This window comes from Dipteris shenzhenensis, chromosome 25, assembly GCF_047967505.1.
Source record: "Dipteris shenzhenensis isolate YYH24624 ecotype China chromosome 25, Dip_SZ_1.0, whole genome shotgun sequence".
NCBI lineage: Eukaryota > Viridiplantae > Streptophyta > Polypodiopsida > Gleicheniales > Dipteridaceae > Dipteris > Dipteris shenzhenensis.
Window position 1 is genome coordinate 12,556,361 of NC_141620.1, and position 15,836 is coordinate 12,572,196.

At 47.4% G+C, this 15,836-nt stretch overlaps 1 protein-coding gene across 1 annotated transcript in view; it reads right to left on the minus strand.

The window, feature by feature from the left end:
• LOC147885465 (calcium-transporting ATPase 10, plasma membrane-type-like) overlaps nt 1–15,836 on the minus strand; it is a 550,097-nt gene that overhangs the window by 329,969 nt on the left and 204,292 nt on the right. Inside the window, exons 14-15 of the mRNA XM_087397042.1 lie at nt 14,193–14,276; nt 13,897–13,950 (exon numbers count right to left, since the gene is read on the minus strand). Of these exons, the coding sequence (XP_087253168.1) occupies nt 13,897–13,950; nt 14,193–14,276 (138 nt within the window). The remainder of the gene's footprint in view (nt 1–13,896; nt 13,951–14,192; nt 14,277–15,836) is intronic.

Sequence of the window (15,836 nt, forward strand, 5' to 3'; positions counted from 1 at the left end):
TACATATGGACCTTACCTTTCTTCATTCCATAAGCAAGCATTCTCTTGTTTCATGTTCAGCTTCATGCTTTCCTTTTACTTCTTCAACATGGTATTAGAGCACTATGATCCTCCTTGAGCCCATTTATGCCATGTCATCTTCTTCTTCTCCTTCTTCACCTTCCTCTCCATTTTGCCCCTTTTTGCCCAACCACTTGGAGGGCTGAGTTCTCTACCTACAAGCAACCATTCCCAGAGTCTTGCAATTAGGCAATGGTGCCCACAGACCCGCGCAATAGCCGCCTTCTTCCTAACGCCATTTCGTGCAATATGACTTGCTGGAGCAACCATTTCAAAATTCCTCTGAGCCACGCTTGCACAACATCATGAGCTAGCCCTTATCTAGATTTGAAGTGAAATGGTCCACCAGGGAGGGAGAAACAGACGAAAAACCAGTCAACAATCAAGCTCCTGGCTATGGCGACATGACACGGCATTTCGCCTTTCCTCTTTAGTGGCTGTTCTCTGGTATACCAGCTTTATTTCTACCTAGAAAGCCCTCTTTTCTTTGCTTTGAAGAGTGAGATACAAGCCCTCCAAGATCAAGGCCTCTGTTTTGGACAGTTTTGACAACGTTGTGAGTTTGGTGCTACATTAGATGCTACTTTGGCATTTCTAATGTTTTGAAGTGTTGAATAGCATCAGTAAAATTGTGGCTACAACTTTCCTTCAGGTTGCTATACCTAAATTTGCTTGGAATACTTTCATTTAGCCACCTCTATGAAGCATGCAAGTTGAAGTATCATTTTCATTATGATTTTATGGAATTTGGTTACAAGTATTTGCTACACCAAATGCTTGTACTTTGAAGCTTTTCAACTTTTTCTAGCGTTGTAAGAGAGTAGACACTGCCCATTTTGGATTAGACCCTCTCATGGCTACCTTCTTGAATATTGATAAGTTCAATGGTAAAGGCTTTCACACATGGCAGATGAAAGTTAAGTTTGCATTGATGAGGAAAAACCTCTGGGGGTTTGTCAAACTTGCTTCAACTTCTTCTTCAACAGCCTCTAATGCTGGAGAATCCTCAGCTCCTACACACCCGGCATGAGATCCTGCTAGAGAGGAGAAAGCCTATGACATTATTGCTCTTGGCTTAGGAGATGACTATATTCATCACATTTTTGATTTGGAGTCTCCTTCTGAAGCTTGGCAGAAGCTTGATATTATTTTTGGTGCTAGCTCTCACATCTCAAAATTGTCACTTAAGATTGCTTTCTTTGAATTGAAGATGGCTAGTGGCACTCCCTTGGCTGCCCATGTCAATCTTATGCAGAGTCTCATGGCTCAACTTGCTTCTATCAACTCTCCAATCACTACAGACGATGCAATGGCAGTATTGCTCAAAAGTATTCCTGAAGATTATGATCATGTTGTTACCACATTGAAAAATCTTCCTAGTCCTACTCTTTATTGCTCTTCAAGAAGAAGAAAGGCAAACCGGAGAGGCAATGACACAGCCTATGCCATAAAAACTCAAATGGGCAAGTTTCAACCTTGCAAACATTGTGGGAAGACTAAATACCTATCAAAAGATTGCTTTAAGATCAATCCTTGTAAATATTGTGGCAAAAACAATCACCATGAAAAGTTTTGTAAGGCAAAAAAGGAAGCAACTACAAAACTAGAAACTACCAATTTACTTTCAGTTGATGTGCCTCCACAAGATGAGGCCTCCTATGATGATTATGCTTTTTGATGTATGCCTCAGGCACACCTTGGGTTCTATGTGTGTGTGCTAGAGGCACAGTTAGGTGTCCATAAGCACTGTTAGGTGGTGGTAGATGCCACATAGGATGATTGAGAGATCCTAGGAGCTGATTGAGGAGATGATTGTGGAGCTTGGTGGCTCATGTAGAGGTGCCTACATATGGACCTCACCTTTCTTATTCCATAAGCAAGCATTCTCTTGTTTCATGTTCAGCTTCATGCTTTCCTTTCACTTCTTCAATAAGAACTGCAGATTATCCCATGGGGAAGGAGTAGGGAGATTATGACTTGGTGGAAGATTTCCTTTATCCAGAAGGTGAAGTATCTGTCAAGATTTATTCATATGTTATCTTAGATTTTGTATCCTCTTCAACAGGTGGTAAAATCTGAGCCTCTGAAATGGACAACAGAGAGTGAAGAGGTGTTTGAGGCAGTTAAGGAATCCTTGACTCATATTTCAAGTGTAAAGCCACCAGATTATTCCAAGACTTTTTATGTGAATCCATCTGTAGGACCAGATGCTATTGGTGCTATTCTTTTGCAGCAGGGAGAGGGTTCTAGATATATGAGGCTAGTCTATTATGTTAGCAGGGTGAAGAGTGAAGTAGAAAGGAATTATTCAGCGGCTGAATTGGTCCTGGCTAGCCTCTTGTATGCCTGTAGGAGATTTCGGTCTTATCTATTGTCCAGGCCTTTTGTGGTTCTCACCTCATGTTCACTACTACCTCATATGTTCAATAGTACAAACATCTCCAGGAGCATGATTAAATGGATAGTAGAGTAACAAGAGTACTCTTTTACCTTCTTGGTTGAGAACTCTACCAGAGCTTTCTTGGCTGATCTCCTCACCTATAAGGAAGGACGTATTTTAGTTGAAGATGTGGAGAAGAACACTGATATGAATGAAGAAAAAGTACTAGAGGATGCATTTGTTTTACACTTTGATGGATCTTACAAAAAAAGTTTAAATAAAAGTACAGGAGGAATTGTCATTTATGATCCTAGAGGAAAGGAGATTCAGAAAATGGGAATTCAGCTCGAAGCCAACAGTAATAATGAAGCTTAATATGCAGCCCTCTTCGAAGGTTTGAAAGTATGCATTAGTATAGGTATTAAGAGACTCATGATTAAGGGAGATGCTCTGTTGGTTGTGCAGCAAATTTTAGGTGTCTGGAAGGTTAAGCATGTTCATTTGAAGAGATGGATAAGCGCGGTGAAGAAACTATTAAATCAATTGCACGCCTGGACACTCCAGCATATTGAAAGAGGTAAGAATGTAAATGCACATGATGCTGCGCAGGAAATTACAGCAGCTTATGTTGATGTAGGAGTGCATGAGCCCTGATACAAAGGAAGGGAGACATTAGCTTGTGAGGAAAGCTTCCTGTTAACTGGTAAAGTGCCTGAAGAAGTTCCGAAACAAAGAAAATACAGATTTATTAAAAGCTGTACTTATTATTGTCTGATAGATGATGTTCTTTACATGAAAGGGGCTGATCTGGTGCTCATAAGAATTCCCTGGCATGAGGAAGTTTTTCATATTCTACAAGCTAATCATGAGGGAGTATGTGGAGGACATTTTTCTTTGAAAGTCATGCTGAGGAAAATACTTACAGAAGGGTATGTGTAGCCATCCCTCCAGAGAGACATAAGACATTGGTGCAGGTCATGCCTACAGTGTCAGCAGACAAGTAAGAGGATCTTACATCCAGAACTCAGAAATATCATGATTGCTTATAATATTTTTGAGAAATGGGGAATAGATGCCATCGGTCCTCTACCCATGACAGCCAGGGGAAATTGTTATGTGCTGATAACTGTGGATTATTTGACGAGATGGGCTGAAGCACAAGCAGTATGGGCTGTCAATGCAAAATCTGTATGTAAATTTGTGTATCAAGATATCTGCTGTAGATTTGGTGTGCCACTGGAGTTGCTTTCTGATAGAGGTCCAGGTTTCAGGAGTGAACTGATGGATTTATTATGTGGAAAGCTGAAGACTAAACACAGATATGCAAGTCCCTATTATCCCCAATGTAATGGGATGAATGAAAAATTTAATGGTGTGTGTACTAATATCATGGGAAAGATCATGAGAACACATGAGAAGGAGTGGGACCTTGCTTTGCACTGGGCTTTATGGGCTTACAGAGTTGCAGTAAAAGAAGGCACCCAGTTTTCACCATTTCATCTTGTTTACAGGAAGAAGCTTTATTACCCTTGGAAGTAGAAATTCCTGCATTATAGATGTTAATGAAGATAAATGAGGATTCAAATTTTACTTTCCAGAACCGGTTATTGGATTTGCAGGAAGCACAACTAGATAGACAAAAGGCGGTGGAACATTATGCTTTAATTCAAGAGGAGAATGAGAAGAGAGCAAACAAGAAATTCAGGGATAAGAAAATCAAGGAGGGTGATCTAGTTTTCAGATACAACAGTAGTCTAGATTCTACCTTCAAGGAGAAATTTGTGATCAAATGGGATGGACCTTTTTGTGTGATGAAGAAATTCAAAAATGGCTCATATCATTTTGAGAATTTGGATGGTCAGCAACATAAGACACGAGCTGCTGCTCCTCCCCGCTCCCCTGCTGCTCCCCCTCCCTCAGCCCTCCCTCCCTCTCTCCCCTCAGCCTACTGTCCCTCGCCCCCTCCTTGCTGCTCCGCCCCCTCCCCCTCCCTGCTGCTCTGCCCCCTCCCCCTGCCTGCTCCCTCGCCCCCTCCCTGCTGCTCCGCCCCCTCCCCCTGCCTGCATTTCTGCCCCCTCCCCCTGCCTGCTCCCTCGCCTCCCCCCTGCTGTTCCGCCCCCTCCCTGCTGTTCCGCCCCCTCCCTGCCTGCTCCCCCGCCCCCTCTCTGCCCTTCAGCCCTCTCCCTACCTCTCAGCCTGCCCCCCTGCCCCCCCGCCCCCTCCCTGCCTCTCCGCCCCCTCCCCCCCTCTCCTCCCCCTTCCCTTCTCTCCCCGCTCCCTCTCCTCCCCCTCCCAGCCTGCCTCGCCCCCTCCCTGCCCCTCCCTCTCCTTCCTCTACCTCTCCCTTTCCTTCCTCTCCTCTCCCTCTCAGCCCTCCCCTCCAGCGCCCCCTCGCTCCCTATCAGCCTGCCCCTTTCCCCTTCAGCCTCGCAGCCCCTCCCCTTTGTCCCTCCCCTTCCCCCCTGCTTTCTCCTTGCCTCCTTTCCCCTTCTTCTGCCCCCCCTTTTCTCCCGCAGCTTTTTTGGAATGGAAGGAGCCTTTAATTTGTTAGAGTCGGCCTCCTCACCTCAATTGGCGATGGATACTCCGTCAGCCAATCCTCCTCCACCTCCACCGGCCGTGAAAACCATCACTTTTTCTAAAGACGAGTTGCAGCAGCTCAAGAAGGATGTAGAGATTGAATGCTCTACCACTTTGTCTCACCCTTCCAGATCCCAAGCCAGAGACTGGATGCTTGCGGCTCTCCTCCCAGACCTCACTCCACGATTGTTAGATGTCCGTCTTCTGGGACGAGGTTTTTTTCAGGTTGTTTTTGACACTCCAGAGGCTGCGAGCACTGTGCTCAAGGCTGAGTTTTTACACCTGGGACACAGGAAGATCTTCTTTGAAGCCTTTCATATTGGTTTCGACCTAGTGGAGGCAGATAAGAAAATCTTCTCGCTCTTCATCAGGTTCCCCGGGCTTCCCCAGGTTTACCATCGTCTTCTTTCTGTTATTAGGGAGCATTTTGGCGCAATTGCTGAGATCCCACCCCTCCTTGGGTTGCCATTGACTGCAGCAGAGGCAACCAAGGCTAATGGGGTTCCTAGAGTTAGGGTCCTTTGCAAGGATCCTAACCTCAAGATGGATCACGTTATGATCCAGCACCCGGATGGTTCCTTTTTTCGCCAGAGAGTAGAGATTTCAGGAAGGCAGGACCAGTGCAGGATTTGCAGGACCTCTGGACACTTTGCCAGGGATTGCCCCAGGCAGAAGAAAAGGCCCAAGAAGCCCTCTGGTACAACTACTGCCCCATGGCCTCGACAGGGGGGACAGGGGGGTGGTATAGATCCAGCACTTGCTCCTCGACCTCGACAGAGGGGTGGTACAGGTCCAGCTCCTACTCCTCGACCTTCGCATGGCGGTCCTCCTCAGTTAGGTGATGGTACAGGTCCAGCGCCTGCTCCTCGGCCTCGACAGGGGGGTGGTACAGGTCCTTCATCTGCTCCTCGACCCCCACCTTCCTCAGGTACATGCGACGCTCTATAGTGGGTTCCGGTACGTGTGCAGGTCCCTCCTTCAGTTCACGAGAGTACCTTAGTGGACTCTGCTTCACCTCGAGCTGTCCCTCCAGTCTCACCATGCACAGTCCGAGACGCTGAAGCTTTGACCTCCTCCCCGGTTGCTGCAGCTTCCTCCTTAGATCCAGCGGTGCCAGATGCTCTTCTTGAGGCAGGAGAGATCTCCGCAGCTGGGCAGACACAGGATAGAGAGCATTCCTCACTTCCTCCCTTGGATATGGGGAAGGGGATAGCTTACACTATTGATCCTCTTCCCTCACAAGGGATCCTTCGCACTCCGGTGTTTGGCTTGCTCCACAGGAACTCGTTTTCAGCCTTGGCAGAGGGTTCAGATTTCCCAGAGGAGGAGTTTGTACCCGCTACTTTTGGGGAGCCAGTGTTTGGGTTTCCTGTTGACAGGGCTTCTTCTTCAGGTGCCAGGATTCTTTCCCCTGTTGATTTTCCACCACTTGATTACATCCCTCCCCCCTCGAGCAGGAGGTCTTCCCCTGTTGAGGGGTTTGTTTCTGCCACTAGGTCGGATAAGGTGTTCCACTCTACATCCTCCCATCGATGAGGATTATTAGTTGGAACATACAGGGTCTAGGTGGCGTCCCACATCGCCGCCGTAGACAGCTGATCCGGGGTCAGCTTCATCCAGGTGTTACTGGGGGTTCCATTGATATATTATTTATTCAAGAGCACAAGCTGGATTCTAGAGATTGTGCCAAGTCAGGCAAGTTGCTTTCTGGACATACTTTTTGGTCGCCTGCCTTGGGCACCAGGGGGGGCACTTCTATTTCAGTTTCACAGTCGGCGGTTCTCCCCTTAGTTGTTGGGCACGGAGTCATTATTCCCTCTAGAGCTCAGTGGATTATTTTTTGGATTGGAGGGCGTAAGGTTGGTTTCCTTAACCTTTATGCCTCCAACATTAGAGGGGAACCTGTCCTTATGTGGAAGACTTTGCTCTCCTGGGCCCCCATTGTGGATTCATGGGTGATTGGAGGTGACTTTAACATGGTCGAGTTACCGTCAGACAAAAAAGGGGGTAGAGAAGGCGGACTTCACTATTTGGAGAGAGCAGCTTGGGATGCCTTCCTTTTCCATTTCTGTGGCAGAGATACTTGGTGTGATGATGCCTTTCTTATTCAGCCACAGTCCCTCCTGTTCTCTTGGTGGAACAGGAGGCAACAGATGCCTATTCATGCACGCATTGACAGATTCTATGTAGATGACTGGGCACTAGACAGAGGTGGATCGATATGCATTACTGCGGGGGTTTCCACTTCAGACCACTTCCCTGTTGTGCTGGCTATCTCAGAGCCTCACTTGAGAGGCCGGTCTACCAGCATTAGGATTCCAGATGCCTTCTACATAGAGGAGGACCTTACAGAGGCAACCCTGCAGATATGGTTTGCTCATGTCCAGGGTGGGCAGCCATATCCATCACATTTAGCCGCTGCCCTTTCTAGTATTAGCGACTTCTACCGCTCAGTTGCTTGTACTAGGGGACGAGATATTCTCAGACGTGAGATTGGTGTTCGCCAGCAGCTGGCAGCTTTGCAGAGGGAAGAGCAAAAACGGCCTTCAGATGCTTGGATTCAGGAGTGCCTTGCTGCAGCAAGGGCTCATCTGCAGTTATTGCTTGATCAGAGAGAGCAGAGTATGCCTTTCATGCACGGGAGTCCTTTTGGATTCAGATGGGTGGTAGAGTCAATAAAAACTTTTTCTCTACTCTTGGCCCTAGACATAGTAGAGAGAGTGTATCCCAACTTATTGACTCACATGGGGTTTTACAGACAGATCCTGATGATGTTTTACGCATTGCTTCAGATTTCTATGCCACCCTCCTTACTGTTGATCCTGAGACACACGATAGAGAGGATGCTAGACAAGCTATTTGGCAGAGTATCCCTATGTTGGTGAATCCGGATATGCATGTTCTACTTGACGCACCTTTCACCAACACAGAGTTCAGGACTGCACTTTCAGCCCTTCACAAGGGCAAGTGCCCAGGTTCAAATGGCCTCACTCCGTCTTTTTTCATTGCATTTTGGGATATGATTCGAGACTATATTACTTCAGCCATGCAGGCCGTTTGGGACTCTGGCGAGATGCCTGGGTCGCTTACAAAGGGTCTCATCCACCTTATCCCAAAAGGAGGTAGCAGAAATTTAGTGTCCCAGTGGAGGCCTATCACACTTCTGGGGACTTGTTACAAGATTCTGGCCAAGGCTATCAGCCTCCGATTAAGCCACTTCTCCCTGATCTTATTCATGACACTCAGACGGGATTTGTGCATGGCATAAGTATTTTTGATAACATTTTTTCTTTCTGGGAAGCCTCAAAGTGGGCCATGCAGAGTGGCCAGAATCTTGCCATTCTACTATTGGATTTTGAAAAAGCTTATGACCGAGTAGATTGGGGTTTTTTGGAGGGCACCCTTCTACGCTTTGGATTTACTGATGCTTGGATCAGAGGTGTTTCCTCTTTGTACAGATCAGCCCATAGCCAGGTACTTATTGGTGGGGTAAGGGGTGAGAGATTTCAGATTTCGAGATCAGTCCATCAGGGATGCCCCCCGTGCTCCTTTCCTTTTTTTGTTCGTGGCCGAAGCTATGAGTATCTATGTTAGATCTCAAGCTGACATCTTTGGGCTGAGACTTCCCATCAGAAGGGAAGAGGAGCTACTTGACAGTGAGTTGGCTGATGACACAGCAGTTTATTTGGATGCCTCTCCACAGACGCTCACTTCTTTCAGGACAGCATTGGATTTATTTTGCTTGGCGGCAGGGACACATATAAATTGGCATAAATCCAATGGCTTTTGGATCAATGATGAGGACACTCCAGGTTGGGGGCTTGACATAGGATTCACTTGGGTTCAGAGGGGTGTGCCTATCAGGTATTTGGGCTGCCAAGTCGGCTTGGATATTTCTTCCACGCAGCAGTTTGCTCCCGTTTTGGAGAGCATCAGAAGAAAGCTTCTTTTTTGGAGCTCAGCCAAGTTGGATCTTGCCTCTAGAGTGGTGGTGGTCAACCAGGTCCTCTTGGCCACATCCTGGTTTGTATGTTCATGTTGGTGCCGTTCTAGGGACTGCATCATTCAGCTCAGAAGACCGATCAGGAACTTTCTCTGGAGTGGGCTTGATGGCACAGCAGATGCCTTGGCTAGGGTGGCTTGGGAGACCCTCATCCTCCCTACACAGGATGGGGGTCTCAATATTATTGATCCAGATTTACAGTGCAGAGCTTTACTTTGCAAGATAGTGGTGCGAGGACTTATGCCAGGACAGGAACCGTGGAAAGACTTTCTTATCAGTAGCATACAGAGGTGCACACCTTTCTCAGGAGGAGACTGGATGAGCAGTGTTAGATGGATCTTCACCACAGCACACCTCAGGTCACCTTCGTCCCCTCTCATGGTTGCCATTCTGAAAGCTTGGGCCAGTTTCAGAAGCACTCTTTGGAGGATTCCTCCTTCCTCCCGGGAGGAGATTAATAGGCAACCCATCATGTGGAATGACAGTCTTTTAGATGATCTTGGCAGGCCATTGGGTGCCTCACTCTACATGCAATGGGCCAGGTGGGAGAGGGGACTTGCTTCTTCTTTGGGGTCTTGGAAAGCTTTCCGTAGGCTTCCAGAGGAAACAAAGTCAAGGTTGACAGGACATATCAGAGGGAGTGTAGGGAGGATCTTGCAGATTGAGGCAGCCCTTCCAGAGGTTTGGATAGACACGGATGATATGCCACTCACTTCCTCCACTTGGGCAGGTACTTTTTTGAGAGGCGGGGTTCCGCTTCAGGTTTTGGCCTTCCGAGATGCACAGGAGGATGCTTTGGTTTTTAGTGTCCAGGATGGTGGCAGATTGCTCAGGTCCACGGAGGACATCTTGCTTGAGTCTGCTCTTCAACCTATTAGGGTTGTAGGTCTTTCGATGCAGGGATCAGATTCAGAGTGGTTCCTAGACCCTGACCCCCGGCTACTCTCCACCGGGTCTTGGAGGCTCTGGCTCTATGGGGGAGTTCAAAGGTATTTACAGTGGGACCCCAGAGAGTGGGAGTGGATTGACGCAGGGCATCGAGACAAGAGCATCCCCTTCTTTCATTACACGGTCAGTAATGCCAAGAGATTTCAGCTCAGTAGTAGAGGTTGGAGACCCTCCAGAGTTCCTCATTGGGAGACTTTTGGCATTACTGCGGATTAGCAGAGGTGCTTCTAGAGAAGGCTCTGGAAATCCCAGAGGAATAGAAAGATCACTATCTTCTTTTGGCTTTCTATCCATGGAGGGATTGCAGCGAACCTTTGGAGGTCCAGGTTCGGAGCCGACCGTACATGCCCTCGATGCCTTTCTGCTTCGGAGTCTATTCAGCATTGCTTATGGGTTTGTAGACAGGCGAGATTGATTTGGATGGGGGTAGCCAGGATTTTCAGTCACTTTGCCCATTCCCCACTTTATATGACTTGGGGCTCGGTGGCTTGGCTTTCTCTTATAGGACCTCAGGTTTTCAATGAGGGAGTTGACTCCTCTCGGGCCATTTCAGTCGACGTCATCGGATTGAGTCCTGTTCGTTGGATGTGGTACCACGCCGTCCTTTTATAGCTGTACATGCCTCTGTGGATACTTCTTGGGAGATTCTAGCGAGCATAGCAGCCTGGCATATTTGGAGAGCCAGATGCACAGAGGCTATGGAGGGTACTCAGGTTCATCCCTCGCACACATTGGCTAGTATCTGAACAGACATCTGAACAGACATCGTACACACTCTGATGGCCGTATGGACGGGTATGTAGGGGGACTCCCGTGCAGCCTCAGCTAGGAGGGCTTCTTTCTTCAGGGAATGGAAGGATTCTCCTTTCTTCTCTGAAACTACTACAGGGTTGAGATGGCACTTTCAGCCTCAGCCTTGGTTTTTTTCCACCTCACTCTGAGGGGTTTTTTATTTATCCTCATGATTTCATGATGTATTCCGCTTTGAGCTTGCTCTCACGGGTTTTTGTTCTTACTTAATAGAAGTCTATTTCATGGAAAAAAAGAATAGAGTCAATGGCTTCAGACTAAAGAAATACTTTCTTAGGATCATGAGTGTGGGCAGCTGTGGACCTACTGTGATGAAACGAGACAAGCCGAAAGACCTCATGGATGAGGATATCTCTGAAGAAATGCAAATCTTATATACCCCTATTTGCAAGACATGAATGTCTGCAGACTTGGGGATGGGCAAAATGATAGGACAAAACCTGTACCAAGTTTTTGAGCACTGTATATAGCTGTGGGTAGGCACATAGTTGTACACATCTAGGGTAGGTGTGGGCTTTTTGCATTTGTGGATTTTTCTTTCACAAGCATGATGGACTAATGTATAGTTTTTTGAGTATGTTTTGCAGGGACTTCATGGGAAATGATGAAATGCAATGTGGTTGTACCAGACTTCTAGAGCAAGGGTGTCCAGTGTGTGGTCAAGGGAAATGTTTTTGGGGTCATGTAAAGAGGGATGGGGATTTTCGACTGCATGCTTGGCAGAAAGAGACTCCAAGTTTGAAAAGGATAAGCTGTGGGTGCTCTGGGATTACAGTTATGTGGAGAATTCAGATCGAATGGGAGAGAAGGGCTACTGCGAAAGCTGCTGGTTATCTTCACGTAGGGGAGTTTGTTAACTTGTGTGCGCTAAGAAGACCTTGGTGCTGGAGATCTCTAGAGATAGCGAGCTGTTTGTAGTTTGCTGAGCATGGCAACCTCACAGGCCGGACGATCATCGTTTGCACGTGAGCAGATGCAGGAGAGGCTACGAAATATCAAAGTTATAGGAAGGAATGTGGGTGATAACAGAAATGATGAAGAGAATGCGTTGTCTGGCTATGATCATATGAAAGGGCTGTTGCTGGAGGTGTCTTCCATTGGGTTTGTGCATGATTGGTGATGAACTATGGATTAGTGAAGCTTGAGGCATAGCTGGGTATCATTTTCTGCTGGCTGAAGGAGTGTTGGCGACGTGAAGTATGAGCGTGGAGTACTCTATGGGCAGGAGAAGGATACATACGCTGGAAGTGGATTTGTAAGGCAGAGATGGTTGATGCGATCTGATATTCCAGTCCCTTTCACTCTTTGGTGGTTGACTGCAGCTTTGGGGACAGTTACGAGCTGTTGTCCTTGATGGAAGCTTAGGAGTTTTGGCTGTGGGTTCATAGTATTCTGAGGCTGACTGTTCTCTGATTTTTGGGGGGAAGTTCAGTTCTAAGTTTATCTGTTTCGGGCTGTGTAGTCTTTCGGCTCTCTTTGAGTTTGTGTGATCCATGTTCAGTCAGTTTTTTTTTGTGGGGGTTTGTCTTTGTGCCTATTACAAAGACACATACTCTGGAATCTGGTTCATAAGCTCATCATCTACGAGCCCACATTGTAGCTGATCCCTATGAAGTCTTAGCTATCTGACGTGGTGAAGTGCATAATTCCTGGTTGTCTTTCCTTTTTTCTCCTTATCAGCAGTTTTGAAGTGGTTGAAGCCATGAAGAGTTCGAGGGAGTGGAACGACTAAGAGACATGGAACCACCACCAATGGGAAGAAGGGGATAAGATTGCCAGCTAGAGAAAGGCATCTGCCATGGAAGTGGAGGGGATGAAGGGGTGCGGAAAGGAGGGAAAGGGGCATTCTATGATTGTAAGGGGAACAGGAGAGTGACAAGGAGGTTGTGGAGTCAAGAGCTCTCCTAGTGTAACATTGTGGTGTCCTACTAGTGTACTTCCCTTCTACTCTAAATACTATGTGCCCTCCATCTCTATTCGCAATTGTAGCTCTCCTTCACCCTGTGTATTGTCCTCTTCATTCCCATTCACTTGGTATAATGGTCCCTATGTCATGTGGCTTGAGTTCTCTTGCCTTCATGTTGAAGGATGACTCTTGTAACCTTGTTTTACTAGGCCTTTGTCACTCTTGCACTCGCTCGAACCTTCGGTGATACCATCGTCCTCACGTGTTCCGTCGTTGACAACATCGTCCCACATACACCATTGGTGACACAAGTGGCAATTCCCTACTTTCTCCTCGCACCAGTGGCCATAGGCCTCTAGTAATACTTCCAAAAGTTGAAGGAACCCCCTCCCTCCCTCAGACACTCCCAATGTGACACGTGGCATCCATAGGACACATTAGACTAGAACTCACTAGAGCACACCAAAATGACTCATCTTGACTCCATTTCCTAACAAGATACCTACATGCAAAGGTACCGTGTATTTGAATTTCACAAAAGGTGCAAAATGTCCATGAATACCACCGTGTCCATGAATTCCATGTAGAGGACCATTCCCAATGATTCATAATTAGAACCTCTATTCTGTGCACTCCACAAAGCACTTTTGATTTGGGTTACAAAAAATGATGGATCCTTAGACCTTTTCTTTCCTTTCACCCTTCTTTGATTTGTTCCAACTCGTTGAGGTGATTCCATTTTAAATATTCCACCTCCATTAGAGATATAGTGGGTAGTTGTAGTGGTTCAAAGGACAATCATATGTTTGAACTTAACCTCAAGTGCCTTTTAGTTCTCTAATAAATCATAATATGGACATATAATTTGTATATTTAATGCCATGGAGGGGTCTTCCTTTGAGGAAAATACAAATCCTTGTTTTGAAAGCACATCCCAACTCTTTCGTGATACATACTATTGAGAAAATTTTAAAATTCCTCAAGACCATAAATGGAATGATGGTAGAAAAAAATGTATACAGATTTTGTGCTATGATTTTGGAGGATTGTGGAGATAAGTGCCACTAATATAGGTGGATTTATCATACACATTTGTGAGCCTAATTTCAGAGTCCATAGACTATATAACGGGAATGACCTCTCTCTAGATAAAACAAGCCTTTATTTATCAATATTATCTTAATATAACTCAAAATGCAGAATTCTTACCGAAGAAATTCCAACGTGACCATTTGTGTTGAGACAAATACCTATAAATAGCCTCTGCAATATGAAAATTGACATCTTCACCAAGAATTAGTGGAATATTGTTGATGGCAATAACGAATTATCGATGAGATTTTGTCTCATGTTCATTGTTCTCCTATTATCAATATTTTCTTTACTTAAAAATGCTTTGACAAATCTAATGAGATGACATGCATGTACATATAGTAAAATCAAGCATAGGTATTTCTCTAACAAAACCATAGACTTATTGCAGGAAGCAAAGTAGGTCACGTTACCTGCTCTACATCCATTTGAATCTCCTTGTCCAATGTTGTTGGGGTTCTAAGCTTCCCACAAACCCAAGAGCTTACCACAGTCATCTGATCATCATAAGATAGAATAAAACATGTGCTTTTCCAAGTATTGTCACACTCAACAATATAACATAATGTGACATAGTCCTTGTTTCAAGCATACTTGCCTTCAAAGTGTCCAGGATGCAAAAACCAAAAGGGCGGTGCTGCTGCTCCTCCCCGTTCCCCTGCTACTCCCCCTCCCTCAGCCCGTCTCTCTCTCCCCTCAGCCTGTCCCTCGCCCCCTCCCTGCTGCTCCCCCCCCTCCCCCCCTGCTGCTCCGCCCCTCCCCCTGCCTGTCCCTCGTTCCCTCCCCCTGCCCTTCCGCCCCCTCTCCCTGCTTCCGCCCCCTCCCCCCTGCTGTCCCGCCCCCTCTCCCTGCCTCCGCCCCCTCCCCCCTGCTGCTCCGCCCCCTCCCCCCTGCCTCCGCCCCCTCTCCCTGCCTCCGCCCCCTCCCCCCTGCTGTTCCGCCCCTTCCCCCTGTCCCGCCCCCTCCCTTGCTTGCCCCTCGCCTCCCCCCTGCTGTCCCGCCCCCTCCCTGCCTGCTCTCCCGCCCCCCTCTCTTCCTCTCATTCCTGCCCTTCCCTTCTCTCCTTCCCCTCTCCTTCTTCTCCTCTCCTTTCCCTCTTAGCCCTCCCCTCCAACGCCCCCTCCCTCCCTCTCAGCTTGCCCCTCTCCCCTCTCAGCCCCAGCCCCTCTCCTCCTTCCCTCCCCTTCCCCCCTGCTTCCTCCTTGCCTCCTTTTCCCTCCCTTGCCCCCCGCAGCTTTTTTGGAACGGAAGGAGCCTTTATTCTGTTCGAGTCGGCCTCCTCACCTTGATTGGCGATGGATACCCCGTCAGCCAATCCTACTCCATCTCCACCGGCCGCGAAAACTATCACTTTCTCTAAAGACGAGTTGCAGCAGCTCAAGAAGGATGTAGAGATTGAATGCTCTACCACATTGCTAGCACGCATCTTCAGGTCTCACCCTTCCAGATCCCAAGCCAGAGACTGGATGCTTGCGGCTCTCCCCCCAGACCTCACTCCTCGATTGTTAGATGTTCGCCTTCTAGGACGAGGTTTTTTCCAAGTTGTTTTTGACACTCCAGAGGCTGCGAGCACCGTGCTCAAGGCCGGGTTTTTACACCTGGGACACGGGAAGATCTTCTTTGAAGCCTTTCACCTTGGTTTCGACCGAGTAGAGGCAGATAAGAAAATCTTCTCGCTCTTCATCAGGTTCCCCGGGCTTCCCCAGGTTTACCATCGACTTCTTTCTGTTATTGGGGAGCATTTTGGCGCAGTTGTTGAGATCCCACCCCTCCCTGGGTTGCCATTGACTGTGATGGGGTTCCTAGAGTTAGGGTCCTTTGCAAGGATCCTAACCTCAAGATGGACCACGTCATGATCCAACGCCCGGATGGTTCCTTTTTTCGCCAGAGAGTGGAGATTTCAGGCACGCAGGATCAGTGCAGGATTTGCAGGACCTCGGGACACTTTGCCAGGGATTGCCCCAAGAAGAAGAAAAGGCCTAAGAAGCCCTCTGGTACAGCTACCTCCTCAGGGCATCGACAGGGGGGACAGGGGGGGATTAGACCCGCCGGCACTT